The sequence below is a fragment of the Tursiops truncatus genome, chromosome 8, assembly GCF_011762595.2.
Source record: "Tursiops truncatus isolate mTurTru1 chromosome 8, mTurTru1.mat.Y, whole genome shotgun sequence".
NCBI classification, from domain to species: Eukaryota; Metazoa; Chordata; class Mammalia; order Artiodactyla; family Delphinidae; genus Tursiops; species Tursiops truncatus.
The window spans coordinates 57,164,689-57,190,711 of NC_047041.1; the positions used below are offsets into that span (position 1 = coordinate 57,164,689).

The 26,023-nt window shown below is 40.4% G+C and overlaps 1 protein-coding gene across 2 annotated transcripts in view; it reads right to left on the reverse strand.

Moving 5' to 3' along the window:
- Positions 1 to 7,386: 7,386 nt before the first annotated feature.
- The window catches only part of PAAF1 (proteasomal ATPase associated factor 1), a 40,802-nt gene continuing 22,165 nt past the window's right edge, over positions 7,387 to 26,023 (reverse strand). Inside the window, exons 7-12 of one of the 2 annotated variants that reach the window (XM_019946575.3) lie at positions 22,927 to 23,121; positions 17,956 to 18,047; positions 16,712 to 16,827; positions 15,080 to 15,162; positions 9,244 to 9,326; positions 7,387 to 7,837 (exon numbers count right to left, since the gene is read on the reverse strand). In XM_019946575.3, the coding sequence (XP_019802134.1) occupies positions 7,760 to 7,837; positions 9,244 to 9,326; positions 15,080 to 15,162; positions 16,712 to 16,827; positions 17,956 to 18,047; positions 22,927 to 23,121 (647 nt within the window). In that variant the 3' untranslated portion in view covers positions 7,387 to 7,759. The remainder of the gene's footprint in view (positions 7,838 to 9,243; positions 9,327 to 15,079; positions 15,163 to 16,711; positions 16,828 to 17,955; positions 18,048 to 22,926; positions 23,122 to 26,023) is intronic. The other variant, XM_073808485.1, reaches the window with a different exon arrangement.

Consider the following 26,023-nt stretch of genomic DNA (forward strand, 5'->3'; position numbering starts at 1 on the left):
GTGACCACATGGTATAGTGGAAGGAGCATGGGCCTTGGAGACAGACTGAGCAAGGTCCAAATCAAGGCTCTGGTACTTAATTCCTTGAGCCTCAGTTTTTAATTTAGTTGTGGAGACCGGGGGCTACTCTTCACTGTGGCGCACAGGCTTCTCATTGCGGTGGCTTCTCTTGTTGTGGAGCACGGGCTCTAGGCACGCAGGCTTCAGTAGTTGTGGCACACAGGCTCAGCAGTGTGGCCCACGGGCTCTAGAGCACAGGCTCAGTAGTTGTGGCGCATAGGCTTCGTTGCTCTGCGGCATATGGGATCTTCCCAGACCAGGGCTCGAACCCGTGTCCCCTGCATTGGCAGGTGGATTCTTAACCACTGTGCCACCAGGAAAGTCCCTCTTTATCCTTTAGACAGGAATAATACCATTTCCTTTTTAAGAGTGTTATGAGGATTAAATATTTACATACAGTACCTAGAACAGAGTAGATACCCAGTAGATACTCAATGAATTATACTATTTTATTTTCGATTTGGTTTAGGCAAAAGCAACCAGAAGGAAAATATGGGATTTAAAGTTAAGATAAACTGTGTTCAATTTCCTACTCTCTATGACCCTTGGCAAATCACTAGATCTCGTTGAGTCTCACCACTAGCCTTTTTTTTTTTTTTGGCTGCGCTGTGTGGCTTAGAGGATCTTAGTTCCCTGACCAGGGACTTAACCTGGGCCACAGCACCAAAGGCCCGGAATCCCAACACTACGCCACCAGGGAACTCCCTACCACCAGCCTTTAAGAACTCTGTAAACCATAATATTACCCCAGCTAGGATTTACCTTCTTCTTTTAAATAAATCCTGATCTTAGCCTACATGGCCCAGCACAAGGGTTGCTTTTCTCTAATAATGTAATTGATATAGTATTCATACTCTGGAAATGAATGACCATGCCGCACAGCAGGCGGGATCTTAATTCCCTGACCAGGGATCAAACCCATGCCCCCTGCAGTGCAAGTGCAGAGTCTTGACCACTGTACCATGCAGGAAGTCCAAACTTTGGAAATTATTAAAAAGAATGAGGGATTGAGCTCTGCCCACCAGAGCAACAGCCAGCTCTACCCACCATCAGTCCCTCCCACCAGGAAACTGGCACAAGCCTCTCAGATAGCCTCATCCACCAGAGGGCAGACAGCAGAAGCAAGAAGAACTACAATCCTGCAGCCTGTGGAACAAAAACCACATTCACAGAAAGATAGACAAGATGAAAAGGCAGAGGGCTATGTACCACATGAAGGAACAAGATAAAACCCCAGAAAAACAACTAAATGAAGTGGAGATAGGCAACCTTCCAGAAAAAGAATTCAGAATAATGATAGTGAAGATGATCCAGGACCTCGGAAAAAGGATGGAGGCAAAGGTCGAGAAGATGCAAGAAATGTTTAACAAACACCTAGAAGAATTAAAGAACAAACAAACAGAGATGACCAATACAATAACTGAAATGAAAACTACACTAGAAGGAATCAATGGCAGAATAACTGAGGCAGAAGAACAGATAAGTGACCTGGAAGACAGAAGGGTGGAATTCACTGCTGCGGAACAGAATAAAGAAAACAGAATGAAAAGAAACGAAGACAGCCTAAGAGACCTACGGGACAACATTAAACTCAACAACATTCGCATTATAGGGGTCCCAGAAGGAGAAGAGAGAGAGAAAGGACCCGAGAAAATATCTGAAGAGATTATAGTCGAAAACTTCCCTAACATGGGAAAGGAAATAGCCACCCAAGTCCAGGAAGCGCAGCGAGTCCCATACAGCATAAACCCAAGGAGAAACACGCCAAGACTCGTAGTAATCAAACTGGCAAAAATTAAAGACAAAGAAAAATTATTGAAAGCAGCCAGGGAAAAATAACATACAAGGGAACTCCCATAAGGTCAACAGCTGATTCCTCAGCAGAAACTCTACAAGCCAGAAGGGAGTGGAATGATATACTTAAAGTGATGAAAGGGAAGAACCCACAACCACGATTACTCTACCCCACAAGGATCTTATTCAGATTCGATGGAGAAATCAAAAGCTTTACAGACAAGCAAAAGCTAAAAGAATTCAGCACCACCAAACCAGCTCTACAACAAATGCTAAAGGAACTTGTCTAAGTGGGAAACACAAGAGAAGAAAAGGACCTACAAAAACAAACCCAAAACAATTAAGAATATGGTCAAAGGAACATACATATCGATAATTACCTTAAACGTGAATGGTTTAAATGCTCCAACCAAAAGACACAGGCTTGCTGAATGGATACAAAAATAAGACTCATATATATGTTGTCTACAAGAGACCCACTTCAGACCTAGGGACACATAGACTGAAAGTGAGGAGATGGAAAAAGATATTCCACGCAAATGGAAATCGAAAGAAAGCTGGAGTAGCAATACTCACATCAGATAAGATAGACTTTAAAATAAAGAATATTACAAGAGACAAGGAAGGACACTACATAATGATCAAGGGATCAATCCAAGAAGAAGATATAACAATTATAAATATATGTACACCCAACATAGGAGCACCTCAATACATAAGGCAACTGCTAACAGCTATAAAAGAGGAAATTGACAGTAACACAATAATAGTGGGGATTTTGAAACCACACTTACACCAACGGACAGATCATCCAAAAAGTAAATAAATAAGGAAACAGAAGCTTTAAATGACACAATAGACCAGATAGATTTAATTGATATTTATAGGACATTCCATCCAAAAACAGCAGATTACACATTCTTCTCAAGTGCACACAGAACTTTCTCCAGGATAGATCACATCTTGGGTCACAAATGAAGCCTCAGTAAATTTAAGAAAATTGAAATCATATCAAGCATCTTTTCTGACCACAAAGCTATGAGATTAGAAATGAATTACAGGGAAAAAAACGTAAAAAACACAAACACATGGAGGCTAAACAATATGTTACTAAATAACCAAGAGATCACTGAAGAAATCAAAGAGGAAATCAGAAAGCACCTAAAGACAAATGACAATGAAACCACGATGATCCAAAGCCTGTAGGATGCAGCAAAAGTAATTCTAAGAGGGAAGTTTCTAGCTATACAAGCCTACCTCAAGAAATAAGAAAAATCTCAAATAAACAATCTAACCTTACACCTAAAGGAACTAGAGAAAGAAGAACAAACAAAACTCAAAGTTAGCACAAGGAAAGAAATCATAAAAATCAGAGCAGAAATAAATGCAACAGAAACAAAGAAAACAATAGCAAAGATCAATAAAGCTAAAAGCTGGTTCTTTGAGAAGATAAACAAAATTGATAAACCATTAGCCTGACTCATGAAGAAAAAGAGGGAGAGGACTCCAATCAATAAAATCAGAAATGAAAAAGGAGAAGTTACAACAGACATCACAGAAATACAAAGCATCCTAAGAGACTACTACAAGCAACTCTATGCCAATAAAATGGACAACCTGGAAGAAATGGACAAATTCTTAGAAAGGTATAAACTTCCAAAAGTGAACCAGGAAGAAATAGAAAATATGAACAGATCAATCACAAGTAATGAAATTGAAACTGTGATTAGAAATCTTTCAACAAACAAAAGTCCAGGACCAGATGGCTTCACAGGTGAATTCTATCAAACATTTAGAGAAGAGCTAACACCCATTGGTCTCAAACTCTACCAAAAAATTGCAGAGGGAGGAACACTCTCAGACCCATTCTATGAGGCCACCATCACCCTGATACCAAAACCAGACAAAGATAGTAGAAAAAAAGAAAATTACAGACCAATATCACTGATGAATATAGATGCAAAAATCCTCAACAAAATACGAGCAAACAGAATCCAACAACACATTAAAAGGATCATACACCATGATCAAGTGGGGTTTATCCCAGGGATGCAAAGACTCTTCAATATACAAAAATCAATCAATGTGATACACCGTATTAACAAATCGAAGAATAAAAACCATATGATCATCTCAATAGATGCAGAAAAAGCTTTTGACAAAATTCAACACCCATTTAGGATAAAAACTCTCCAGAAAGTGGGCATAGAGGGAACCTACCTCAACACAGTAAAGGCCATATATGACAAACCCACAGCAAACATCATTCTCAATGGTCAAAAACTGAAAGCATTTCCTCTAAGATCAGGAACAAGACAAGGATGTCCACTCTCACCACTATTATTCAACATAGTTTTGGAAGTCCTAGCCATGGCAATCAGAGAAGAAAAAGAAATAAAAGGAATACAAATTGGAAAAGAAGAAGTAAAACTGTCACTGTTTGCAGATGACATGATACTATACATAGAGAATCCTAAAGATGCCAACAGAAAACTACTAGAGCTAATCAACAAATTTGGTAAAGTTGCAGGATACAAAATGAATGCACAGAAATCTCTTGCATTCCTATATACTAATGATGAAAACTCTGAAAGAGAAATTAGGGAAACATTCCCATTTACCACTGCAACAAAAAGAATAAAATACCTAGGAATAAACCTACCTAGGGAGACAAAAGACCTGTATGCAGAAGACTATAAGACACTGATGAAAGAAATTAAAGATGATACCAACAGATGGAGAGATATACCATGTTCTGGGATTGGAAGAATCAATATTGTGAAAATGACTATACTACCCAAAGCAATCTACAGATTCAGTGCAATCCCTATCAAATTACCAATGGCATTTTTTAGAGAACCAGAAAAAAAATCTTAAAATTTGTATGGAGACACAAAAGACCTCGAATAGCCAAAGCAGTCTTGAGGGAAAAAAGCAGAGCTGGAGGAATCAGACTCCCTGACTTCAGACTATACTACAAAGCTACAGTAATCAAGACAATATGGTACTGGCACAAAAACAGAAAGATAGATCAATGGAACAAGATAGAAAGCCCAGAGATAAACCCATGCACCTATGGTCAACTAATCTATGACAAAGGAGGCAAGGATATACAATGGAGAAAAGACAGTCTCTTCAATAACTGCTGGGAAAACTGGACAGCTACATGTAAAAGAATGAAATTAGAACACTCCCTAACACCATACACAAAAATAAACTCAAAATGGATTAGAGACCTAAGTATAAAACCGGACACTATAAAACTCTTAGAGGAAAACATAGGAAGAACACTCTTTGACATAAAACACAGCAAGATCTTTTTTGATCCACCTCCTAGAGTAATGGAAATAAAAACAAAAATAAACAAATGGCACTTAATGAAACTTCAAAGCTTTTGCACAGCAAAGGAAACCATAAACAAGATGAAAAGACAACCCTCAGAATGGGAGAAAATATTTGCAAACGAATCAATGGACAAAGGATTAATCTCCAAAATATATAAACAGCTCATGCAGCTCAATATTAAAAAAACAAACAACCCAATCCAAAAATGGGAAGAAGACCTAAATAGACATTTCTCCAAAGAAGACATACAGATGGCCAAGAAGCACATGAAAAGCTGCTCAACATCACTAATTATTAGAGAAATGCAAATCAAAACTACAATGAGGTATCACCTCACACCAGTTAGAATGGGCATCAGCAGAGAATCTACAAACAACAAATGCTGGAGAGGGTGCAGAGAAAAGGGAACCCTCTTGCACTGTTGGTGGGAATGTAAATTGATACAGCCACTATGGAGAACAGTATGGAGGTTCCTTAACAAGCTAAAAATATAATTACCATATGATCCTGCAATCCCACTACTGGGCATATACCCAGAGAAAACCATAATTCAAAAAGACACATGCACCCAATGTTCATTGCAGCACTATTTAGAATAGCCAGGTCATGGAAGCAACCTAAATGCCCACTGACAGACGAATGGATAAAGAAGATGTGGTACATATATACAATGGAATATTACTCAGCCATAAAAAGCAACGAAGTCAGGTCACTTGTTGAGACGTGGATGGATCTAGAGACTACCATACAGAGTGAAGTAAGTCAGAAAGAGAAAAACAAATACCGTATATTAACGCATATATGTGGAACCTAGAAAAATGGTACAGATTAACCGGTTTGCAGGGCAGATATTGAGACACAGATGTAGAGAACAAACATATGGACACCAAGGGGGGAAAGCGGTGGGGGGTGGGCGCGGTGGTCTGCTGAATTGGGCGATTGGGATTGACATGTATTCACTGATGTGTATAAAATTGATGACTAATAAGAACCTGCTGTATAAAAAAATAAATAAAATAAAATTCAAAAAGAAAAAGAATGAGGAAGGTCTGGACTTCCCTGGTGGTGCAGTGGTTAAGAATCCGCCTGCCAATGCAGGGCACACGGGTTCGAGCCCTGGTCCGGGAAGATCCCACATGCCACGGAGCAACTAAGCCCATGTGCCACAAGTATGGAGCCTGTGCTCTAGAGCCCGTGTTCCACAACTACCGAAGCACACGTGCCTAGAGCCTGTGCTCTGCAATAAGAGAAGCCACTGCAATGAGAAGTACACACACCGCAACGAAGAGTAGCCCCCGCTCGCTACAACTAGAGAGAGCCCATGCACAGCGGCAAGGACTCAGCGCAGCCAAAAATAAATAAAAAAAAAAAAATTGAGGAACGTCTAAGTGTACTAAGATGGAAAGAACTCAGAGATACTAAGTGAAAATAAACCATGGAATACATACATTATGATTCCATTTTTATGTTTAAGGAAAAAAAAGAGGTGACCATGCTTAAAACCTTGCTTAAAACCCTTCTGTGGTTCCCCATAGCCAATCAAGTGAAGTTCAAGCTCCTTACCTGGCATTCAAGGCCGTTCACTATTTGGACCCTGTCAACCTCTCCAGCCTCATCTCCTATAGACCAGCCTGGCCATCCCTTGAGCCCTGAGTTCCATCTATGACGAAATTGCCCTTCACCATTTTTTTCTCTAGGTCTCAAGAATCAGAATCACCTGGGAGTCTTGTTAAAATACTGATTGTGGGCCCCATCCATAGAATTTCTGATTTAAGTCTGAAAGGGTCGGGGGGGCGGTGGTTTCCAAGAATTTCTATTTCTAACAAGTTCCCAGGTGATTGGATACAGCTGTTATGTGGTCCAAAGGGACCACACTTTGACAGCCGCTGCCTTTACAATTATATGATTCAACTTCATCACCTGTATTAAGGGTGACCAATCATATCAGTTTGCTGGGACAGAAGGTATGTAGCAGAAAACCCCTCAGTCCGAGGAAAACTGGCAAGGTTGGTTACCCTACCTGTCTAAGAATCTTTCCCAGGTTGCGTATGGGATATTTACTGCTACTGTCAAGTAGTCCTACCCTACAGCCAGGATAACAGGAAGTGCCTGAGAAGGGAATCCCATCACGAGTGACTGACATTTTGCTAGAGCAGGAGTATTTAACAAAGATTCTCAAATTCAGACTCCTCCAAACATATTTTCTTTATTTCCTCCAGAGAACAGGCTTCAGTCCTCCGGTCCTTGTAAACATTTAACACAATCAGTGTGACAAACTATAAGCATCCATATCCTTGTCCTATGTTGCTGGGGTGAGTTTAAGGGAGAAGCTGGGACAAATGCAGCGAACAAATGTGAGCTTCTTACTCACTTCAAAGTGGGTCCTGCTATGGAATGATAGCTCCACATGGGCCAATGCAGGTGACTTTTTGTTTCTTCCAAAGGGTACCCAATACAATAAAGGGCACCCATGGTCCTTCCATGGTCCTTGATGATGTTTCTGCTCACTGCTGGTCAGAGTCAATCTTTTTCATTAACTGGGACTCCTCTTCCCAAGGGGTCAGAGGTCAGAGAGCTGATAGCGTCGCACAAGACCATCTCGACAACAGGTGTAGATCTGCTTCTCCCATGTGGCTACCTGAAACACAAGAGTTCATAGCTCAAAGGAAGCCCGGGATTCTTCCATTTCAAAAAAATAGAGTCTTGTCATTGACCCCTACTAGTACAAATGAGTCTGAGAAGCTTTACTGACTCCAAAGACAAGACTTACATCCATGATACATATTAAAAAAAAATAGCTGGCCAGAATCAAGGGGGCTCATGACTACAGAACAGAGAAACTAAGTGGCCAAGTGGAGAACAAACCCACTAGCATTGTGCATGGTTTAGCGCAGACAGTGTGTACTGGGGGAGGAGATGGTCCATAGAAAGGCCTGGGTATCCTTGAACCTCATAAAATTATATGCAAAGGAGTTCTCAAAATGTGCCTTTTTTTTTTTTCTGAAGAGGATTTCATCAAATTCTCAAAGTAGTCTGAGACTCAAAGAAGGCTAAGCACCACTAATTTAATGGAAATGGCATGATTTCTGGAGTTAGCTTAATCACAGGTTTGCTAATATGTAGCTGCATGACCTAGAGCAACTTTCTCAACCCCTCTGGGCCCATTTCTTCATTTGTAAAACGAAAATGATATGTTAATTCACAAGACAGAACAATATGCAGGAATTTTAAAAAATGAAATGTATCTATTATATATTCATTTGTCTGGAAAGAGTTCCAAAATGTCATGTAAAATAACCCAAGTCATAGAGCAATACATATAGAATGATCCCAATTATGTACAAAGTAAAGACAAAACTATATTATTTACATAAATACACAAAGATGTAAGTGCAAATTCTCCAAAAACAGTCTTAAAAGATACATGTCAAACTATTAATGCTAGTTACTTCAGGAAAGAGTGGAACCAAAAAAGTCTTAAAGCAGACTTTGAAGTCTGTACTAGTCTGTATTGTTTGAATTTTTATAAGTATGCATTAATTATAAATTTTTTTTAAATTATAAGAAAAAATAGGAATAATAATATTATATCTCAAGGGATGATAAAAACTATTAAATAAGATAATATATGTAAAAACATCTAGAACAATGTCTGGTCAACAAATATGCTTTCCCCTTTCATTTTTCTCTTTTCACTCTAACCAAATCAGTCTTGAACTTAAATAATAATAATAACAACAACAATAGTAATAATAGCTAATGTTTACAGAATATTTAAAATATACAAAGAAATTTCATATGCATTATCTCACTGTTATCCTCATTTTACAGACCAATTGACAGACTGAGGAGGTAAAGTGATTTTTTAAGTTTCCAGAGGCAGTAAGTGATGAAGTCACTTCTGACTCAAAATTATTTCTTCCTATCCCACCCCTTAGTATTGTATTACCCCTAATAACCACAAAGTATCTGGATTCAGTCCCCTCAAAAGCTCTAGGTCCCAGGTAAGAATCACCCAGGCCTGGTCTCCTCTCAGGTCTGTACCTTGTACACAGGGTCACAGTCTGCCCCAGTGAGCTCAATGACATAGTCTAAGTCTTGCTGGACAATGAAACAGCTTCCATCACCTAAAAGGCAGAAAGAAAACTTAAGATAACTGAAGAGAAAGCTGCATGCAAAGTTAAAAAAAAACCAAACCCCTCAACATTTTAGTTTATTTCTGTACATCACTAGCCTAAAGAAGATTGTCCTAAGACACAGAATGGTAGACAGGACTCATTATGTGGGCCAAATATGAGGACCTACAGTGACTGCCTAAAATGCTGGCCTTGAGAGGATCTGAAGGCCAAGTGCAAGCTCAGAGTTGTCTTTGATTAGCAATAACTGCTAAGGGCACAGAGCAAGCAACTGTAGGCTTATACATATATTTGCAAACTTATACTAGAAAATGATTTTTAACAGGGAATTTGCCTGTATAAATGTTTTCTTTAAGAAAACTATGCTCCCGGGACTTCCCTGGTGGCTCAGTGGTTAAGAAACCGCCTGCCAATGCAAGGGACACGGGTTTGAGCCCTGGTCCGCAAAGATCCCACACGCTGTGGAGCAACTAAGCCCACGCACCACAACTACTGAGCCTGCGCTCTAGAGCCCACAAGCCACAGTTACTGAGTCCGCATGCCATAACTACTGAAGCCTGTGCGCCTAGAGCCCGTGCTTTGCAACGAGAAGCCACTGCAATGAGAAGCCCGTGCACCGCAACAAAGAGTAGGCCCCGCCCACCACAACTAGAAAAAGCCCACGCATAGCAACAAAGACCCAACACAGCCATAAATAAATAAATAAATATATATATATATATATATATATATATATAAAACAACTATGCTCCCAAATTATTCTTCAATCTATAAACTTGACCACATAAATCAGGCAAAGGAGAAAAGTTATACCAAGAAAATAAAAAGTATATCTAATTTTTAAACTTAATTTTCTCAGAAGAGTATGGTCAAATGAAACTTGGAATGATCTATAAACTGCTGAATGGGTGACTTTTTTGTTCCTGTTTTATTTAATATAAAAGTAGCACGTGCTCACTGAAGAAAACTTTAAAAATAAAGAAACAGGGACATCCCTGGTGGTCCAGTGGTTAAAACTCCACACTCTCAATGCAGGGGGCACAGGTTCAATACCTGTTTGGGGAACTAATATCCCACATGCTGAATGGTGCAGCCAAAAAGAAAAAAAATTAAAAATAAAAGTAAAGAAACAGAAGCAAAAAAATCACCCATATCTACCACTAAATATAATTACTGTTCACATTTTAATGTATTTTTCCAACCTTTTCTGTGTAAATTTTTATTTTACATGGTTGAGCATACTGCATAAAAGAATATCTTTATGCATAAGGTTTTTTTCTATATTAAGATTATGACTTTGTATAGAACCCTAGAAAAGAATTAAAAGATATTAATTAACCATTTGAAACTTTTTGGAAATCTGAAAAACTGCTTTCCAAATTATCTGTTAATCAATTTTAATTTATCTGTTAATCTATACTGCAACCAGCAGCATACAGGAGGAATTTATCATTTTTTGCATTATTATTATTAAAAATAATCTTTTCCAAAAAAGAATTCGTATATATTTTAGAGATACATATAGAAATATTGACAGGGGAGATAAGAAAGTCTGATTACCATAGCTCTTATTCTGCACTCAGGTTTCTATACACAAATCTACTTGATAAGCCCCAGCTCTATTCCCATTCCCTGTAGGAAGCCATTTCTAACCACCCCATATAGTAAAACCTTCCTCCCATCAACCTCTTGTAACACTTATTATTCCTTTGATACTTCCACATATCTTTCCCTATAGCATAATTCTACTTTTTGTGAGTGTGTGCTTTTTCACTGGATCATGATGAGAAGAAATACTTTTTAGGAGGGCTTATAGGGCAAGGGGTAGTTACAGGAGTAAGAAGAAACTGTCACTTACAGAATGTCTACTTTATGTCGAGTACCTATTTTATCTCTAAGTAAACTGAGATTTAGAAAAGTGAAGTGGTTTACAAAGGTCATAGGACTATTAGATTAAACCATATACAACCGCCATTTTTATAAATCAAAAATGGCCATATAGGGCTTCCCTGGTGGTGCAGTGGTTGAGAGTCCGCCTTCCAATGCAGGGGACACGGGTTCGTGCCCCGGTCCGGGAGGATCCCACATGCCGCCGAGCGGCTGGGCCCGTGAGCCATGGCCGTTGAGCCTGCGCTCCACAATGGGAGAGGCCACAACAGTGAGAGGCCCACATACCACAAAAAAAAAAAAAAAAAAGGCCATATATTAGGAATTTCATAGAGCTGAATCTAATAGTAAGTGATGGAGTGAGGATATAAATTCATTGATTAGGTTGTCAGTTTGCATCCAAAATCTATGCTTTTTCTATATCATGCAACTGCCCAATAAAATAAAGGCTAAGTAGGAGATCAGGGCTAGAGCTATGGATTCCAATCATTAACAGCTAACACCACGAGAACAGTTGGTCCTTGAGGAAGCATGGAGAAGAAAAGGTAGAAGGACAAAGGCTGAACTCAGGAAGTATCTCTGGTTTAGGGATGGCAACAATACTAGGAAGGGCAAAAGGATTCAACGTCAACAAAAAATTAAGAGAACCTACAGTAAACCATGAATCATGCTAGGCACAATACCAGGGAAATCAGGGAAAGGAGCAGTAACTGGAGAAAGAGAATGATCAGGAGATTAATTAGTATCACCAAAGTCAAAAGACCTCATAGTTTTAAGAAAGAAATAACATAACAGAATCCATTACCGCTAAGAATCATGAAAGATGAAACATATGTACTCACTCATTCAACAAACATTTGCTGAGATTCTTCAGTCCTGTGCAAGAGCTGGGGTTACAGAGATGAAGAAGACGTGCCACCTGTCCTCAAGGAAGCTTAGGGACTAGTGGACAAGAGAGGACTGTACACATAAAAGGCCACTGGATCTAGCAAGAGGCTCATGATTGGTGGCCTTCAAGAGGGCAGTTTGAACAGAAGGATGGGGATGGAGGTCACACTGCAGAGATTTCAACGGAAGAGTGTGGTATGGCAGCAAAAGGAATAAAATAAAATAGGATCATGAGTGCTGGCAGCAGCATCAAGGGAAGCTGTCACAAGCTTATGCCAGCTGTACTCTTTTTAAGGTTTTATATAGAGTACCACTGCATCACTAACTGATGCCCAGACATGTGGGAGAAAGAGATTGAGAGAGAGGGAGCGCAGACAGCTAGAAAATTTAGGTGTACAGATTCCTGATTACTCTTTTTTTTTTTTAACATCTTTATTTGAGTATAATTGCTTTACAATGGTGTGTTAGTTTCTGCTTTATAACAAAGTGAATCAGTTATACATATACATATGTTCCCATATCTCTTCCTGATTACTCTTTGCTATGGTCTGGACATCAAAGGGCTAGGGAAATAAGGCACCAGTTTTGACAGGGACGAAGGGGACCTATATCAGAGAGATGACTATGGAAATCTGGATACTGTCGGTTGCCTATTGTTGTTTTCAATGTCTGTGAGTCTGTTTCTGTTTTGTATATAGATTCATTTGCATTATTTTTTAGATTTCACATATGAGTGATGTCATATATTTGTCTTTCTCTGACTTACTTCACTTAGTATAATATTCTCTAGGTCCATCCATGTTGCTGCAAATGGCAATATTTCATTCTTCTTAATGACTGAGCAATATTCCATTGTACATATATACACACCACATATTCTTAAGCCAATCGTCTGTTGATGGGCACTTGGGTTGTTTCTACATCTTGGCTATTGTAAATAGTGCTGCTATGAACACTGGGGTGCATGTATCTTTTTGAACTAGAGTTTTTGTCTTTTCTAGATACATGCCCAGGAGTGGGATTGCTGGATAATACAGCAACTCTATTTTGTTTTTTTTTTCGGTACGCGGGCCTCGCACTGTTGTGGCCTCTCCCGTTGCGGAGCACAGGCTCTGGACGCGCAGGCTCAGCGGCCACGGCTCACAGGCCTATCCGCTCCGCGGCATGTGGGATCTTCCCAGACCGGGGCACGAACCCGTGTCCCCTGCATCGGCAGGTGGACTCTCAACCACTGCGCCACCAGGGAAGCCCTATTTTCAGCTTTTTAAGGAACCTCCATACTGTTCTCCATAGTGGCTGTACCAATTTACATTCCCACCAACAGTGTAGGAGGGTTCCCTTTTCTCCACACCCTCTCCAGCATTTATTATTTGTAGACTTTCTGATGATGGCCATTCTGACTGGTGTGAGGTGATACCTCACTGTGGGTTTGATCTGTATCTCTCTGATAATTAGTGATGCGGAGCATCTTTCCATGTGCCTGTAGGCCATCTGTAGGTCTTCTTTGGAGAAATGTCTATTTAGGTCTTCTGGGCACGTCATATATTATATAATTCTGGCCAATGACACAGGAGAGTAAGTCTGCTGGGCTGCTCCTGAGGAAATGTTCCTCATTCTTAAAAAGGGTAACAATTTGTATGTTATGGGAAGATAAGACTTGCAGCAGCTATCCTGCGCTGTAACCTGAGGGAAAAAGTCAGCATGCTAGGGAGGAGAGTGCCAAAAGATGAAGCAAAGCTGGGTTCTTGATATTATTTCTTTTTCCCTTGTTAAAGCTTTTATTCATTTTTTTTAATTTAGAATATTTTTAGAATCATTTTACATTTACAGAAAAGTTACAAAGATAGTTGAAAAAGTTCTCATATGCCCCTCGGCCAGTTTTAATTTATAATTTTTTGGATTTCACCAGTCTTTAACGTCCTGGATGCAATCCAGGATACCATACTGAGTTAACTTTTCTTAGTCTCTCTGTTGACTTTGTTTTCAAATCACTAAATTAATCTAATGTGGAGCCATCATAAACCCGAATGTCTTCTTAAGTGAAGTAGTACATTTTCCTAATTACTGAAGCCATTTTCAGTTGGGTGTTCTGTCACTAACAGCCAAAAACATCCTAACTGATACACCAAAATACTCACATAAGGTGGTCCCTTCAGGCTTAAAGACCAGTCCTCCTCACCTACACATTCCTATGAGGATTCAGTGTCCCTTAATGGACACCTTCTTCCATGTATTTTCCCCAACCCCACTCCCAAACTCCATTCTAAATATTTTGTACTGGCTACACCAAGGTACTCACTTTACCCAGACTATGCATATAAAACATCAAACACAGTACCTACTGCATGCTAGGCACCTAATAAATGATAGATCCCTCCTTTCTGCCCCGCTTCACTTATTTATGACTTTGCACACACTATAGCCTTGGCCTTCAATGTGCATCTTTACATCTCCAGTTGGTAAAATATTCATTGGATTACACATCACCCAGTCCATGAAGACATCCCAGCAGCATTCCTACCACTCGAGTTAGCTGTTCCCCATGTTCCCATATAGTCTTCTGCTGCAGTACTTATCAAATGGTATTCAATCACATGTCCACATGTCTGTCTGTCTGTCTTACTAACTGTGAGCTCCTTTAGAGCAGAGACAGTAACTGATTCGTTATTGAATTCTCAATGATTTCTGGTTTACTCTGACAATGTTTATTGAGCACCAACTACATAGTGGGCACTGAACTAAATGCTGGGGATAACATGATGAATAAAGCGCAGTCATTACTCTCAAGGAGCTCAAATTGGAGGGGGCAGAGACAATTACAAGTAGGGTATTAAACACTATGTAAAAAGTACAGTACGCCAAAGAATCGTGTAGGACTATGAGCCTATCTCTGCCACAGACCAGGAACTTAAACCTATGTTTAGTTGAACTATATAAAATCACCTCCCTCAATTGGGCCCTGGACCCACCTTGACTAGCAATGAATCCGTCTCTGAAACTCAGCAGGGACATAACTGGTGCTCCTGATCTGTGGATGACTTGTACTGGAGCCCTAGGATTCAGAATAAATGGGGCAATTTTACAATTTTTTTCCTTCAGAAGCAATGTTTGACTATATTCAACATACAGCACTAACGGCATAACAGCACAAAGGACAAATGTGGACAGAAATTAAACATTCATATGGTTTCTTTCCTGGCAAAATCCTTGAATGGTAGATCAAGGTAGTCTGTTCAAAACCACCTTGGAGTGAATCTAAACATGTTATTGAGCTGAATTAACTAAGTTACCACCGATATTTCCAGGTTTTAGGGGACGCCTGACAAGGGTTTAAGATAACAATGTTAACAATATGTTAATCGTTTTACTTATAGACAGAATTAAGACAATTGTGAAATATTAAAATTGTCAGGACTCTGTAAAATGAAAAAGGAAGGTGAGAATCAATTACATATATGTGACTTTATAACAATAATCAGGTTCCCTATCTCCATGGAGGCAAAAACAAGTACAAAACTAAAATAACTTAAATTATGGAAGAAAAGGTATAAGCTAGTCATTCTTCAGCTGAAATTTTTTCACTGCTCTTGGAATAAAGTCCAAACTCCTTGGGAGGGTATGTAAGCCCTTTCTAAGCAAATTCCTGTTTTCCTGTCTGGCATCACTTCTCATCATTGCTCCATCGGCAGGGTACATACTTGTCATATTAAACTACACAGAGGTCCCTTAAAGTGCCATACTTTTACATGCCTTCATGCTTCTCTATAGGCTATTCTACCTAAGGCAGGTCCTTCTCTTCTTTACTTGGTAACTTTCTACTAGACCAGATCCAATTAAAGCCTCATTTCCTTGGAGAAGCAGTCTCACCTTCTTCCCTCTCCTTCTCGATGTTTCCTCAAATTCTTGTGTATAGCCTTGTCAGACCACTGATCACACTGCGTCATTAACAGTCTTTTACTTGTTCATCTTTACTATTAGACTCCAAACGCCTCAAAGGCAAAGTTTTTATTTTTTACTCCTGTTTTTCACTGCCCTGCACAAAGCCCAATGCCTACAGAAGCCATTCAATAAATATCAGTTGAACAAAGGAAGGAAACAGAAGGAGGAAGGGACAGAATTGTAGAAACTGTTAAATCCTGGGACAAATAGGTTGTGGATTCCCTTTGGATATCTTTAAGACCAGGATAAAGCCTATTTTAGATAGGTTATGATCACAGCCAAATAAAGAATCAGAGCTGGCTTACCTGAACTAAAAATGATCAATCTTAGGCCAACCCAGATCTAATACCATGAAGAAAATTACTAAGCTCCTTAAAATGAAAAGTTTTACACAATTATTGTAAGTGAAATGTTAGTTCATTATTTAAGCTTAATTTCCAAAGCAATCATGACAATCATGACAGTATGAATCAAATTACCTTTTAATGTGATTCCAGGAATAATAAGAACAATCAGACAATTCACACTGGCAAACCTTTATAAACGGAAAAACATACTCTTGATTCAACAGCCATCTGTATGCCAGACTAAATCACTGTGAAAGCCAATAAAAATTTCCACTCTACAGAAGACCTGCATCATGCAAACAAATGGTGACTCACCTTGGACTCCTCACATCCAGCTGATAAATGTTTCCATCCTGTGTCCCAGCCAACAGCAAGAAGCCAGAAAGAAAACTACAGCAGTTGAAGGCATCTGAGCCAATAAAGAGGAACACCTGGAACAAGTAGGAGACAAAGATGCAGGTTTCATACGATTTCCCCTTAACACATTGACTCATGGGATCCTTGAAACCAAAAAGTCTCCTTTGCCCTCTTTTCAGCACAACCCTCCATTTGACAAACACTTGCAATTCACACATTTAAGTTTTGCTTCAAGGCACTTGTGACAACCTTTTGAAGGGAAAGAAACAAAGTGGCAATTTAAAGAATCACAAGTCACCCATGTACCTGAAAAAAAAAAAACCCAAACTATTAGACTTTTATTTATTCCTTAGTGTTAGATCAATCAGTAAAGTTTGAAAGTTCTAAAAAAAGAAAACAAAACAAACAAAAACCCCTGATTTCCCTTTGGAAGTAAAAGCCAGCATGGAAATTCAGAGTATAAAGGTAATATGATCAAAAATAGTGATGTTCCCAGAACAAACTTTGAAAATGGAAACATCACCAGCACACTGAAGTCATGAGATGAAATGAAAATACAAAGCCTGTGGTCAAACCAAATCATTCAAGCTGTCTGGGTGATGATGACAGGAGCTGGAAAGAAATTTAGAAAATCTCAAGAAACTCAAGAGTTTAATTAAGAGCAGAGTCTGCTTGGCAAAACCTCAGCGAATGAAGGAAGAAAATTCAATTCTTCTACGAAAGATATTCTGGTCATTAATTAATCTAGAGCCCTGAATGCATGAGTCCTTTACTCAGAAAATCTTCACATTACCTTAGAGGAAGAAGGGAATCTATAGAACCTTATCATTTTACATACAGCACACTAAGGCCCAGAGGGAAAGTGACTTGATAAAGGTCACAAAGCAGTAGGACATTTAATCTCATCACATAACCCTATGTGGTAAATCCTACTATGACAAGTTTAGTGATGAGGAAACTGAGGCTCAGAGAGGTTAAGTAACCTGTCCAATGTCACAGCCATTAGGAAGAACCAGGATTTAAATGTTGCCCTCATTCCATATCCCATGCTCTTAATCACTATACTGTACTGCCTCTCACTCATGCAGCTTCTTCAAAAGGTGAACATACAGAAAAATCAGAAATGTTTTCAAAACAGCTTTCCAAGAATCAGAGTGACCCAGGTTGCCCCAGAGTTCAAAGGTCTTAGAGGAACCACTTACCGGCTGCCTGCTCTGCAGTCCCAAGCACTGAAGTTTCTTATCTTCTCGGGCCAACAGCAGCATTTTCGACTCTGTTCCAACCTCCCGTTCGCCTGCATGACAGATGAGCTATGTCAATAATGGGCTAGGCTGATCAGCTGGCAGTACCCAGAAAGCACAACTATTGATGGCTGTTTACTGAGTTATTCTGTTAGTGATTCACTTATTAATATTAAAAAAACATTTATAATGTTCTATATCTTGACTGTGGTATTGTTTATATGACTGTACATATTCGTCAAAACTCACAGAACTGTGCAATTAAAAAGGACGACTTTTACTACATGTAAAATATATCTCAATAAACCCAACTTTAAAATATTATTAAGTCATCTGTAATATGGAAAGATAACCATACTTGGAGCAGGAGTACAAGGCTGAACAAAGTAGACAGTCTCTGCCCTCAAGGCTCTTATAGTCTGAAGGAAATGAGATCTATCCATTCACTAAACAAATATTTACTGAGGGACAAGGTACTTACTCTCAAGGAGTAGTAGATTCTAGATTCTAGTAGAAATAGGAAATAGTAAAATAAGCAAATAAACAAGTAGGATATCTTCAGACAGTGATGAGTTCCACAAAGGAAATAAAACAGGAAAATATGACCAAAAGGGGGTAGATGGTGGGAAAATGAGTGGGGGAAGGTAACTTTAAACTTCAATTTTATTTATTTTTAAATTTATTTTTTATTTTATTTTTGGCTGCGTTGGGTCTTCGTTGCTGCACGTGGGCTTTCTCTAGCTGTGGTGAGCGGGGGCTACCCTTCGTTGCAGCGCATGGGCTTCTCATTGTTGTGGCTTCTCTTGTTGCAAAGCACGGGCTCTAGACGGGCAGGCTTCAGTAGTTGTGGCACGCAGCCTCAGTAGTTGTGGCTCACGGGCTCTAGAACGCAGGCTCAGTAGTTGTGGCGCACGGGCTTAGTTGCTCCGCAGCATGTGGGATCTTTCCCGACCAGGGCTCAAACCTGTGTCCCCTGCATTGGCAGGCGGATTCTTAACCATTGCACCACCAGGGAAGCCCTAAACTTCAATTTTAAAAAGGTTTCATGGAGGTTATTTTTCAACTGAGACATGAATGGTAAACAGAAGCCAGCCATGTGAAAAGTTTTGGGAGGTACATTCTAGGCTAAGGGAAGAAGAAGGCAAAAGCCGGGAGGCTGGCAGTCTGTTGTGCTCAAAGAACAGAGACCTATGGCTGGGACACAGTGGAACTGGCAGAGGGTGGTGTGACTTGAGGCTGGAGAGGACTGCAGGGGTTAGAAAGTGTAAGCATTTGTAATAAGCCATGGTAAGGGGTTAGGATTTTAATACATAGTTGTCCCTCGGTATTTACAGAAGGTTGCTTCCAGGACCCGCCGCAGACACCAAGATTCGCAGATGCTCAAGTCCCCAGAGTTGGCCCTCCATATCGAAAGGTTCCACATCTGCAGATTCAACCAACTGTGGATTGTGTTCTGAATGAGGAACCCATGGATATGGAGGGCCAAACATATGTATAAAAGGAGGCCACTATGGACTTCCCTGGCAGTCCAGTGGTTAAGACTCCATGCTTCCATGGCAGGGGATGCAGGTTCAATCTCTGGTTGGGGAATTAAGATCCCACATGGCCAAAAAAACCCAACCAAACAAAAAAATACAAAAAGGAGGCTGCTAGAGGAGAGTAGAGACAAAGGAGAGTGATATGACTTATGTTTTTTATTTATTTACTTTTTTTTAATTTTAATTTTTTTATTTTGGCTGCACTGGATCATTGTGGCGGCATGTGGACTCTTAGTTGCAGCATGCGGGCTCTTAGTTGTGGCATGCGTGTCGAATCTAGTTCCCTGACCAGGGATCAAACCCAGGCCCCCTGCATTGGGAGCACGGACTCTTACCCACTGGACCACCAGGGAAGTCCCTTGATTTATGTTTTTTAAATGACCATGATGGTTCCTCTGAGGAGAATAGATTATAGAATAGTACAGGCAACAGATGATGGTAGAATGGATGAGGATGCTGGCAGGAGGAAGGGAGAGCTGGAGGAAGAACGTGAGGTGGAAAAATGAGCAACATTCTGAAGGTAGAGATGACAGACTTTGCTGATGCGGGACATGAGGAACGGTGGGGGTGGATCTTGAATGAATCTCAGGCTTTGGGCTTGAGCAAGAAGATGGTGGTGCCATTTACTGAGATGGGGAAAAACAGATTTGGGGTGGGAGGAAATCAAACACTCCATGTTATAAGTTCAAGATGTCTATTAGACATCTAAATAGAGTCTGAAATGCAAGTGAAAGATCTATGCTTTAGATATACTTTTGGAAATCACCAGCTTAAATACAACATTTAAAGTCATGGAACTGATGAGATCACCTAAGAGAGAAATTGTAGAGCTGAGGGCCCTCCAATATTTAAAGGTAGAATAAAGAAGACATGTAAAAGGAGATTGGGACTTCCCTGGTGGTCCAGTGGCTAAGGCTCCACGCTCCCAATGCAGGGGGCCCGGGCTCAAAACCTGGTCAGGGAACTAGATCCCACATGCTGCAACTAAAAAAGATCCCACGTGCCGCAACTAAGACCCAACGCAGCCAAATAAATAAATAAATGGTTTTCTTTTAAAAGGAGACTAAGAAGCAGCAGCCAATGAGATAGAGAGAAAAGCAGTGTAGTGTGGTATTACAGAAGCCAAGAAAGAAAAGTGTCCTGAAGAGAAGAGTTTACTGTGTTGTATCCTGTTGAGAATTTGGAAGGATAAGCACAGAGAAGTAACACTGGATTATGCAACATGGAGTCACTGGTGACCTCGACAAGAGCTGCTGCTGGTTAAGTAGCTGGGGCAAAAACCATCCTAGGCCAGGTTGAACAGAAAGTGGGAAGTGAGGAAATAGAGGAAACAAGAATATTTTCATTTAAATTACTTTAAACCAACAAATTTTAAAAAACTCAACCTTATTTTAAGTAGTATCTGTGAAATCTTAGGTTTGAAGTGAGATATGTGTGCACTAATATGTAACTATTAAAAATGTGTACTGCCTGAAATGATCTTGTTTACCACTCACTGCACATGTGTCACGCTTTGGGAAATACTCTTCCTATTAATCGATTAATTCCCAAAGAGGGGCCAGGCAACATGTGGTAGTCGCAACCATTTTAATTCTTGGACCACAGTGTATCTATATGGGAAGTTTAAGAGAGTGAGGAGAGTACCTGCAGTGTGTCCACAGTGAGGGGCAAAATTCACCCAAATGAGCTGAAAACATATATCCACACAAAAACCTACACAGGGATATTTATAGCAGCTTTATTAATAATTGTCCAAACTTGGAAACAACCAAGATGTCCTCCAGTAGATGAATGAATAGATAAACTGAGGTACACTAAAACAATGGAATATTGTTCAGTGCTTAAAACAATGAGGTATCAAGGACTTCCTTGGTGGCACAGTGGATAAGAATCCACCTGCCAATGCAGGGGACATGGGTTCAAGCCCTGGTCCGGGAAGATCCCACATGCTGCGGAGCAACTAAGCCCGTGCACCACAACTACTGAGCTCGCACGCCACAACTACCGAAGCCTGCACACCTAGAGCCCGTGCTGTGCAACAAGAGAAGCCACTGCAATGAGAAGGCCATGCACCGCAATGAGAAGGCCATGCACCGCAACGAAGAGTAGCCCCCACTCGCCACAACTAGAGAAAGCCCCCCTGAAAAACATTTAAAAATAAATAAATAAATAAATGGAAAAAAAGAAATGAGGTATCAATGCATGAAAAGACATGCAGGAACCTTAAATGCATATTACTAAGTGAAAGAAGCCAATCTGAAAAGGCTACATAGTTTATGATTTCAACTGCAACATTCTAGAAAAGGCAAAGCCATGAAGACAGTAAAAATATCAGTTGCGAAAGGTTATAGGGGATGAAAGGACGAATTGGTGCAGCAAAAGAGATTTTTCAGGCAGTGAAAAATCTGCATGATACTAGAATGATAAATATATGTCATTATACATTTGTCCAAACCCACAGAATATACAACATCAAGAGTGAATCCTAATTTAAACCTTGAACTTTGAGTGATAATGATGTGTCAGTTTAGGTCTATCAATTGTAACAAAAGTACCACTCTGGTGGGGGATGGTGATAACAGGGGAGGGTGTGCAGGTATGTGGGCAAAGGGTATACAAGAAAGAACTCTATCTGCTCAATTTCATGTGGACCAAACTGCTCTAAAAAATAAAGCCTCTTAAAAAAAAAATACGAGAAGCAGAGATGATGGTAGAAAAATAGTCCTATGGAAACAGAGAAGCAAGTATGTTATAATCATAGGAAAATAAGAAAAGAATGCAAGCTGCCTTATTAGGACCTTTATCATTCTGACTCAACCAGAGCTTTCACTCTACTCATCTATTTCCCCCTACTATGCTTACGCCAACTTCTGGCCCAAAGAAGCATATCTCTACCCAACAGTCAATTTTACCTCCACACTATTTTAATGTGAACTGCCCCTACCTCTATCCCTGCCCTAGTTCCCATTCTCCCATCCTTCCCATTCTTGTCTGTTCAACTTGAATCTATCCTTCAAGGTTCAACTTCTTTTGTGACATCTCTCATCTATACTAACCTAAAACACTCTCTTCTTCCAAAAAAACATTATATTTGCATTAAGTGAATCACTAAGTTACTTCAGCCAAAATTTTATTGTTCTCTGTTTTACAGGCATTAGTCTCATCTGCTAAATTAAACTGTACTTACTCAAATGCAATAACTGTGACATATACTTCCTTTGTAGATTCCAAAGCAACAGAAACATAGTAGATATGCAACAAATATTAATCTTATGGTAAAAATGGAAATACCAGCTACAGAGCAGGAGAGAACAAGGAAGAAAAGGAGAAACTAAGGCAAACACTGAAGGAATATAAGGAAACAAAATAAATTCATATACTGTTATCAACTCACTGGGCGTCTGCTCAGGGGAGCCGAGGTTTATAGAGTTGTCAGCAGTACCCACAGCCACTCCGTTGATGGAAGACCCACAGTCTGCAATGACTCCCAAGCAGGCTGAGCGCCCACAGTCCCAAAGTCGTGCTGTCCCATCTCGAGAACCAGATACCACATTCTTCCCCCGATCAACAATGGCTGTATCCAGGATACCTGACAAGAGAAAAAAAAAGACCCTAAAATGGAGTAGGTAGTAAAGGAACTACAAGGGCAGAGAAGACATATCTGCATAAATGACTCTATTCCTTCACAAACAAGTACTGGATATGTACTACAGGCTGGTGCCAGAAAAACAGAAATAAACAGAACAGGGTCCCTGTTTCCCAATGACTAGCTGCAAGACACAGACATGGAAAAGAAGCTTTGGATTTAATTTTTAGTGGCATGTGGTTTTCTAGAGCAGTGGTTTTCAAGTTATTATTTTGGCTTTAGAACCTGCTGTTTTTTATTTAATTATTATTTTTTAAAAAAATTTTTTAAAAAATCGTTACTGGAGTATAATTGCTTTACAATGGTGTGTTAGTTTCTGCTGTATAACAAAGTGAGTCAGCTATACGTATACATACATATATCCCCATATCCCCTCCCACTTGCGTCTCCCTCCCATTATCCCTATCCCACCCCTCTAGGTGGTCACAAAGCACCGAGCTGATCTCCCTATGCTATGTGGCTGCTTTCCACTAGTTATCTATTTTACATTTGGTAGTGTATATATGTCCATGCCACTCTCTCACTTCATCCCGGCTTACCCTTCCCCCTCCCCATGTCCTCAAGTCCATTCTCCACGTCTACATCTTTATTCCTGTCCTGCACCTAGGTTCTTCAGAACCATGTTTTGTTTTTTTAGATTCCATATGTTACCATACGCTATTTGCTTTTCTCTTTCTGATTTACTTCACTCTGTATGACAGACTCTAGGTCCATCCACCTCATTACAAATAACTCAATTTCACTTCTTTTTTATGGCGGAGTAATATTCCATTGTATATATGTGCCACATCTTCTTTATCCATTCATCTGTCAATGGACACTTAGGTTGCTTCCATGTCCTGGCTATTGTAAATAGTGCTGCAATGAACATTGTGGTACATGACTCTTTTTTTTTTTTTTTTTTTAAATTTATGGCTGCATTGGGTCTTCATTGCTGCGTGAGGGCTTTTCTCTAGTTGCAGCACGCTAGGGCTTTTCTCTAGTTGCAGCAAGCAGGGGCCACTCTTTGTTGTGGTACACGGGCTTCTCATTGCGGTGGCTTCTCTTGTTGCAGAGCACGGGCTCTAGGCACATGGACTTCAGTAGTTGTAGCATGCAGACTCATTAGTTTGGCTCCCAGGCTCTAGAGCGCAGGCTCAGTAGTTGTGGTGCATGGGCTTAGTTGCTCCACAGCATGTGGGATCTTCCCAGACCAGGGCTTGAACCCGTGTCCCCTGAATTGGCAGGCGGATTCTTAACCACTGCGCCACCAGGGAAGCCCAACATGACTCTTCGTGAATTATCAGTTTCTCAGGGTACATGCCCAGTAGTGGGATTGCTGGGTCGTATAAAAACTGTTTTTTAAACAAAAATTAAGTAGACATCCTAGACAGTTCAGTGTGAAAATCACTGTCTTAAAAGATCCTGCTGCTTCCATTGGGAACTAATCTTAAAAAAGGAGTGACTCCTCATCTGGCCAAGATGGAGTAGTCCCATTGCTCCCAGGTCCTCTCCTTACAACTAAAAAAACCTGGACATAAGACAACAAACAAGCACAAGAAGGCTGAAAGATGTAAAGAAGAAAGCAGTCCACCTAGGGACCTCAGGACTTGAAGAACAACAGGGCAATGAATTCCCTGGATTTCCTTACTGCCTCCCATATATCCTAGACAGGACACCGCAGAAGCCTCTAACATAGAACTAATTTTAAAAAAAAGGCACAAATTAAAAACAAAAAACAACCAGCAAACAACTCCAAGAAAAGTCTGTTGCCTCTAGGCAGAAGACTGAGAAAAGGGTGGCCTAACGGTACAGAAAAGCTTTTTGGCAATATCCATCTTACTCAAACAGCAACAGAAAAACTGCTACCTCCCCTCTCCCAAAGAGTCAGTGGGGCTGAACAGGGAGTGATTTCTACCTCAACCCCCATGGAAGCAGGAGACAGCTCTCCAATTCCCCCCACCCAGCGACGCTGACCAGGCCGAGCAGGGTACCGTCAGCAGGGAGCTGGGCCTCTACTCTCACCCAGCACCAATGGGGCAAAGAGGTAAAACATAAGGGACAGGGAAGTAGCACTCCACTTTCCCCAACCCATCCCCTGGTGTCAGTCAGCAGGAAACAGAGCTTACAAGCCCACTTTGGAGGAAAGGAAGTAGTGCAAGTTGAGGTGATGCAAGATGGTGCCCCACTTCTACCAGGAAGGCGTCAGCAAGGTCAAGGGGAAGCTGAGCTTCTACCTCACCTGTTTGCAGACAGGTAGCGTGAGCCAGTGCTCCACTTTTGCCAGAGCAGTGTTAGAGGAGCCCAGCAGGAAGCTGAGTATACACATCTCCTGGGCCCCTGTACCATACCTCGACAGGGGACCACCTGCTAAAAAAGATCAAGTAAGATGCAGAGTGTTATAATATCCAAAATGTCCACAGATTTTATGATTTTTGAAGCCCTTTGTCACCCCTTATCTGACTATTTTCTATGATCCCTGGCTTCAGGAGCACCCAGTGTAAAAAGGTAGAGACAGTCAAGGACATAAAGAGTTTCAGGGGCATACATGTGACAACATAGGACTGTAGAGTAGAAAGGGAGTCTGGCCCTATGGTGATACAGGCAGGGCTAGTACTTGCTTTATTAAAACCCATTTAATTATCCTATTATAGGTGCCCAATAAACACTTGCAGGCTGAGTAATAAGAGTACCTGATCAAAGGTTACTTAGTAAACCAGTGCCCTGGCTTGCTCCCATTCTGCTCAAGATGAGATGACTTCAGATATACAAACCTTGACAAAAACTCAGTATAAGGTACAAGTGATGGATGAGCCATGCAGTTAACCACATGCCTCAACTCTCAGTGGAAATTTCACTTTGAAAG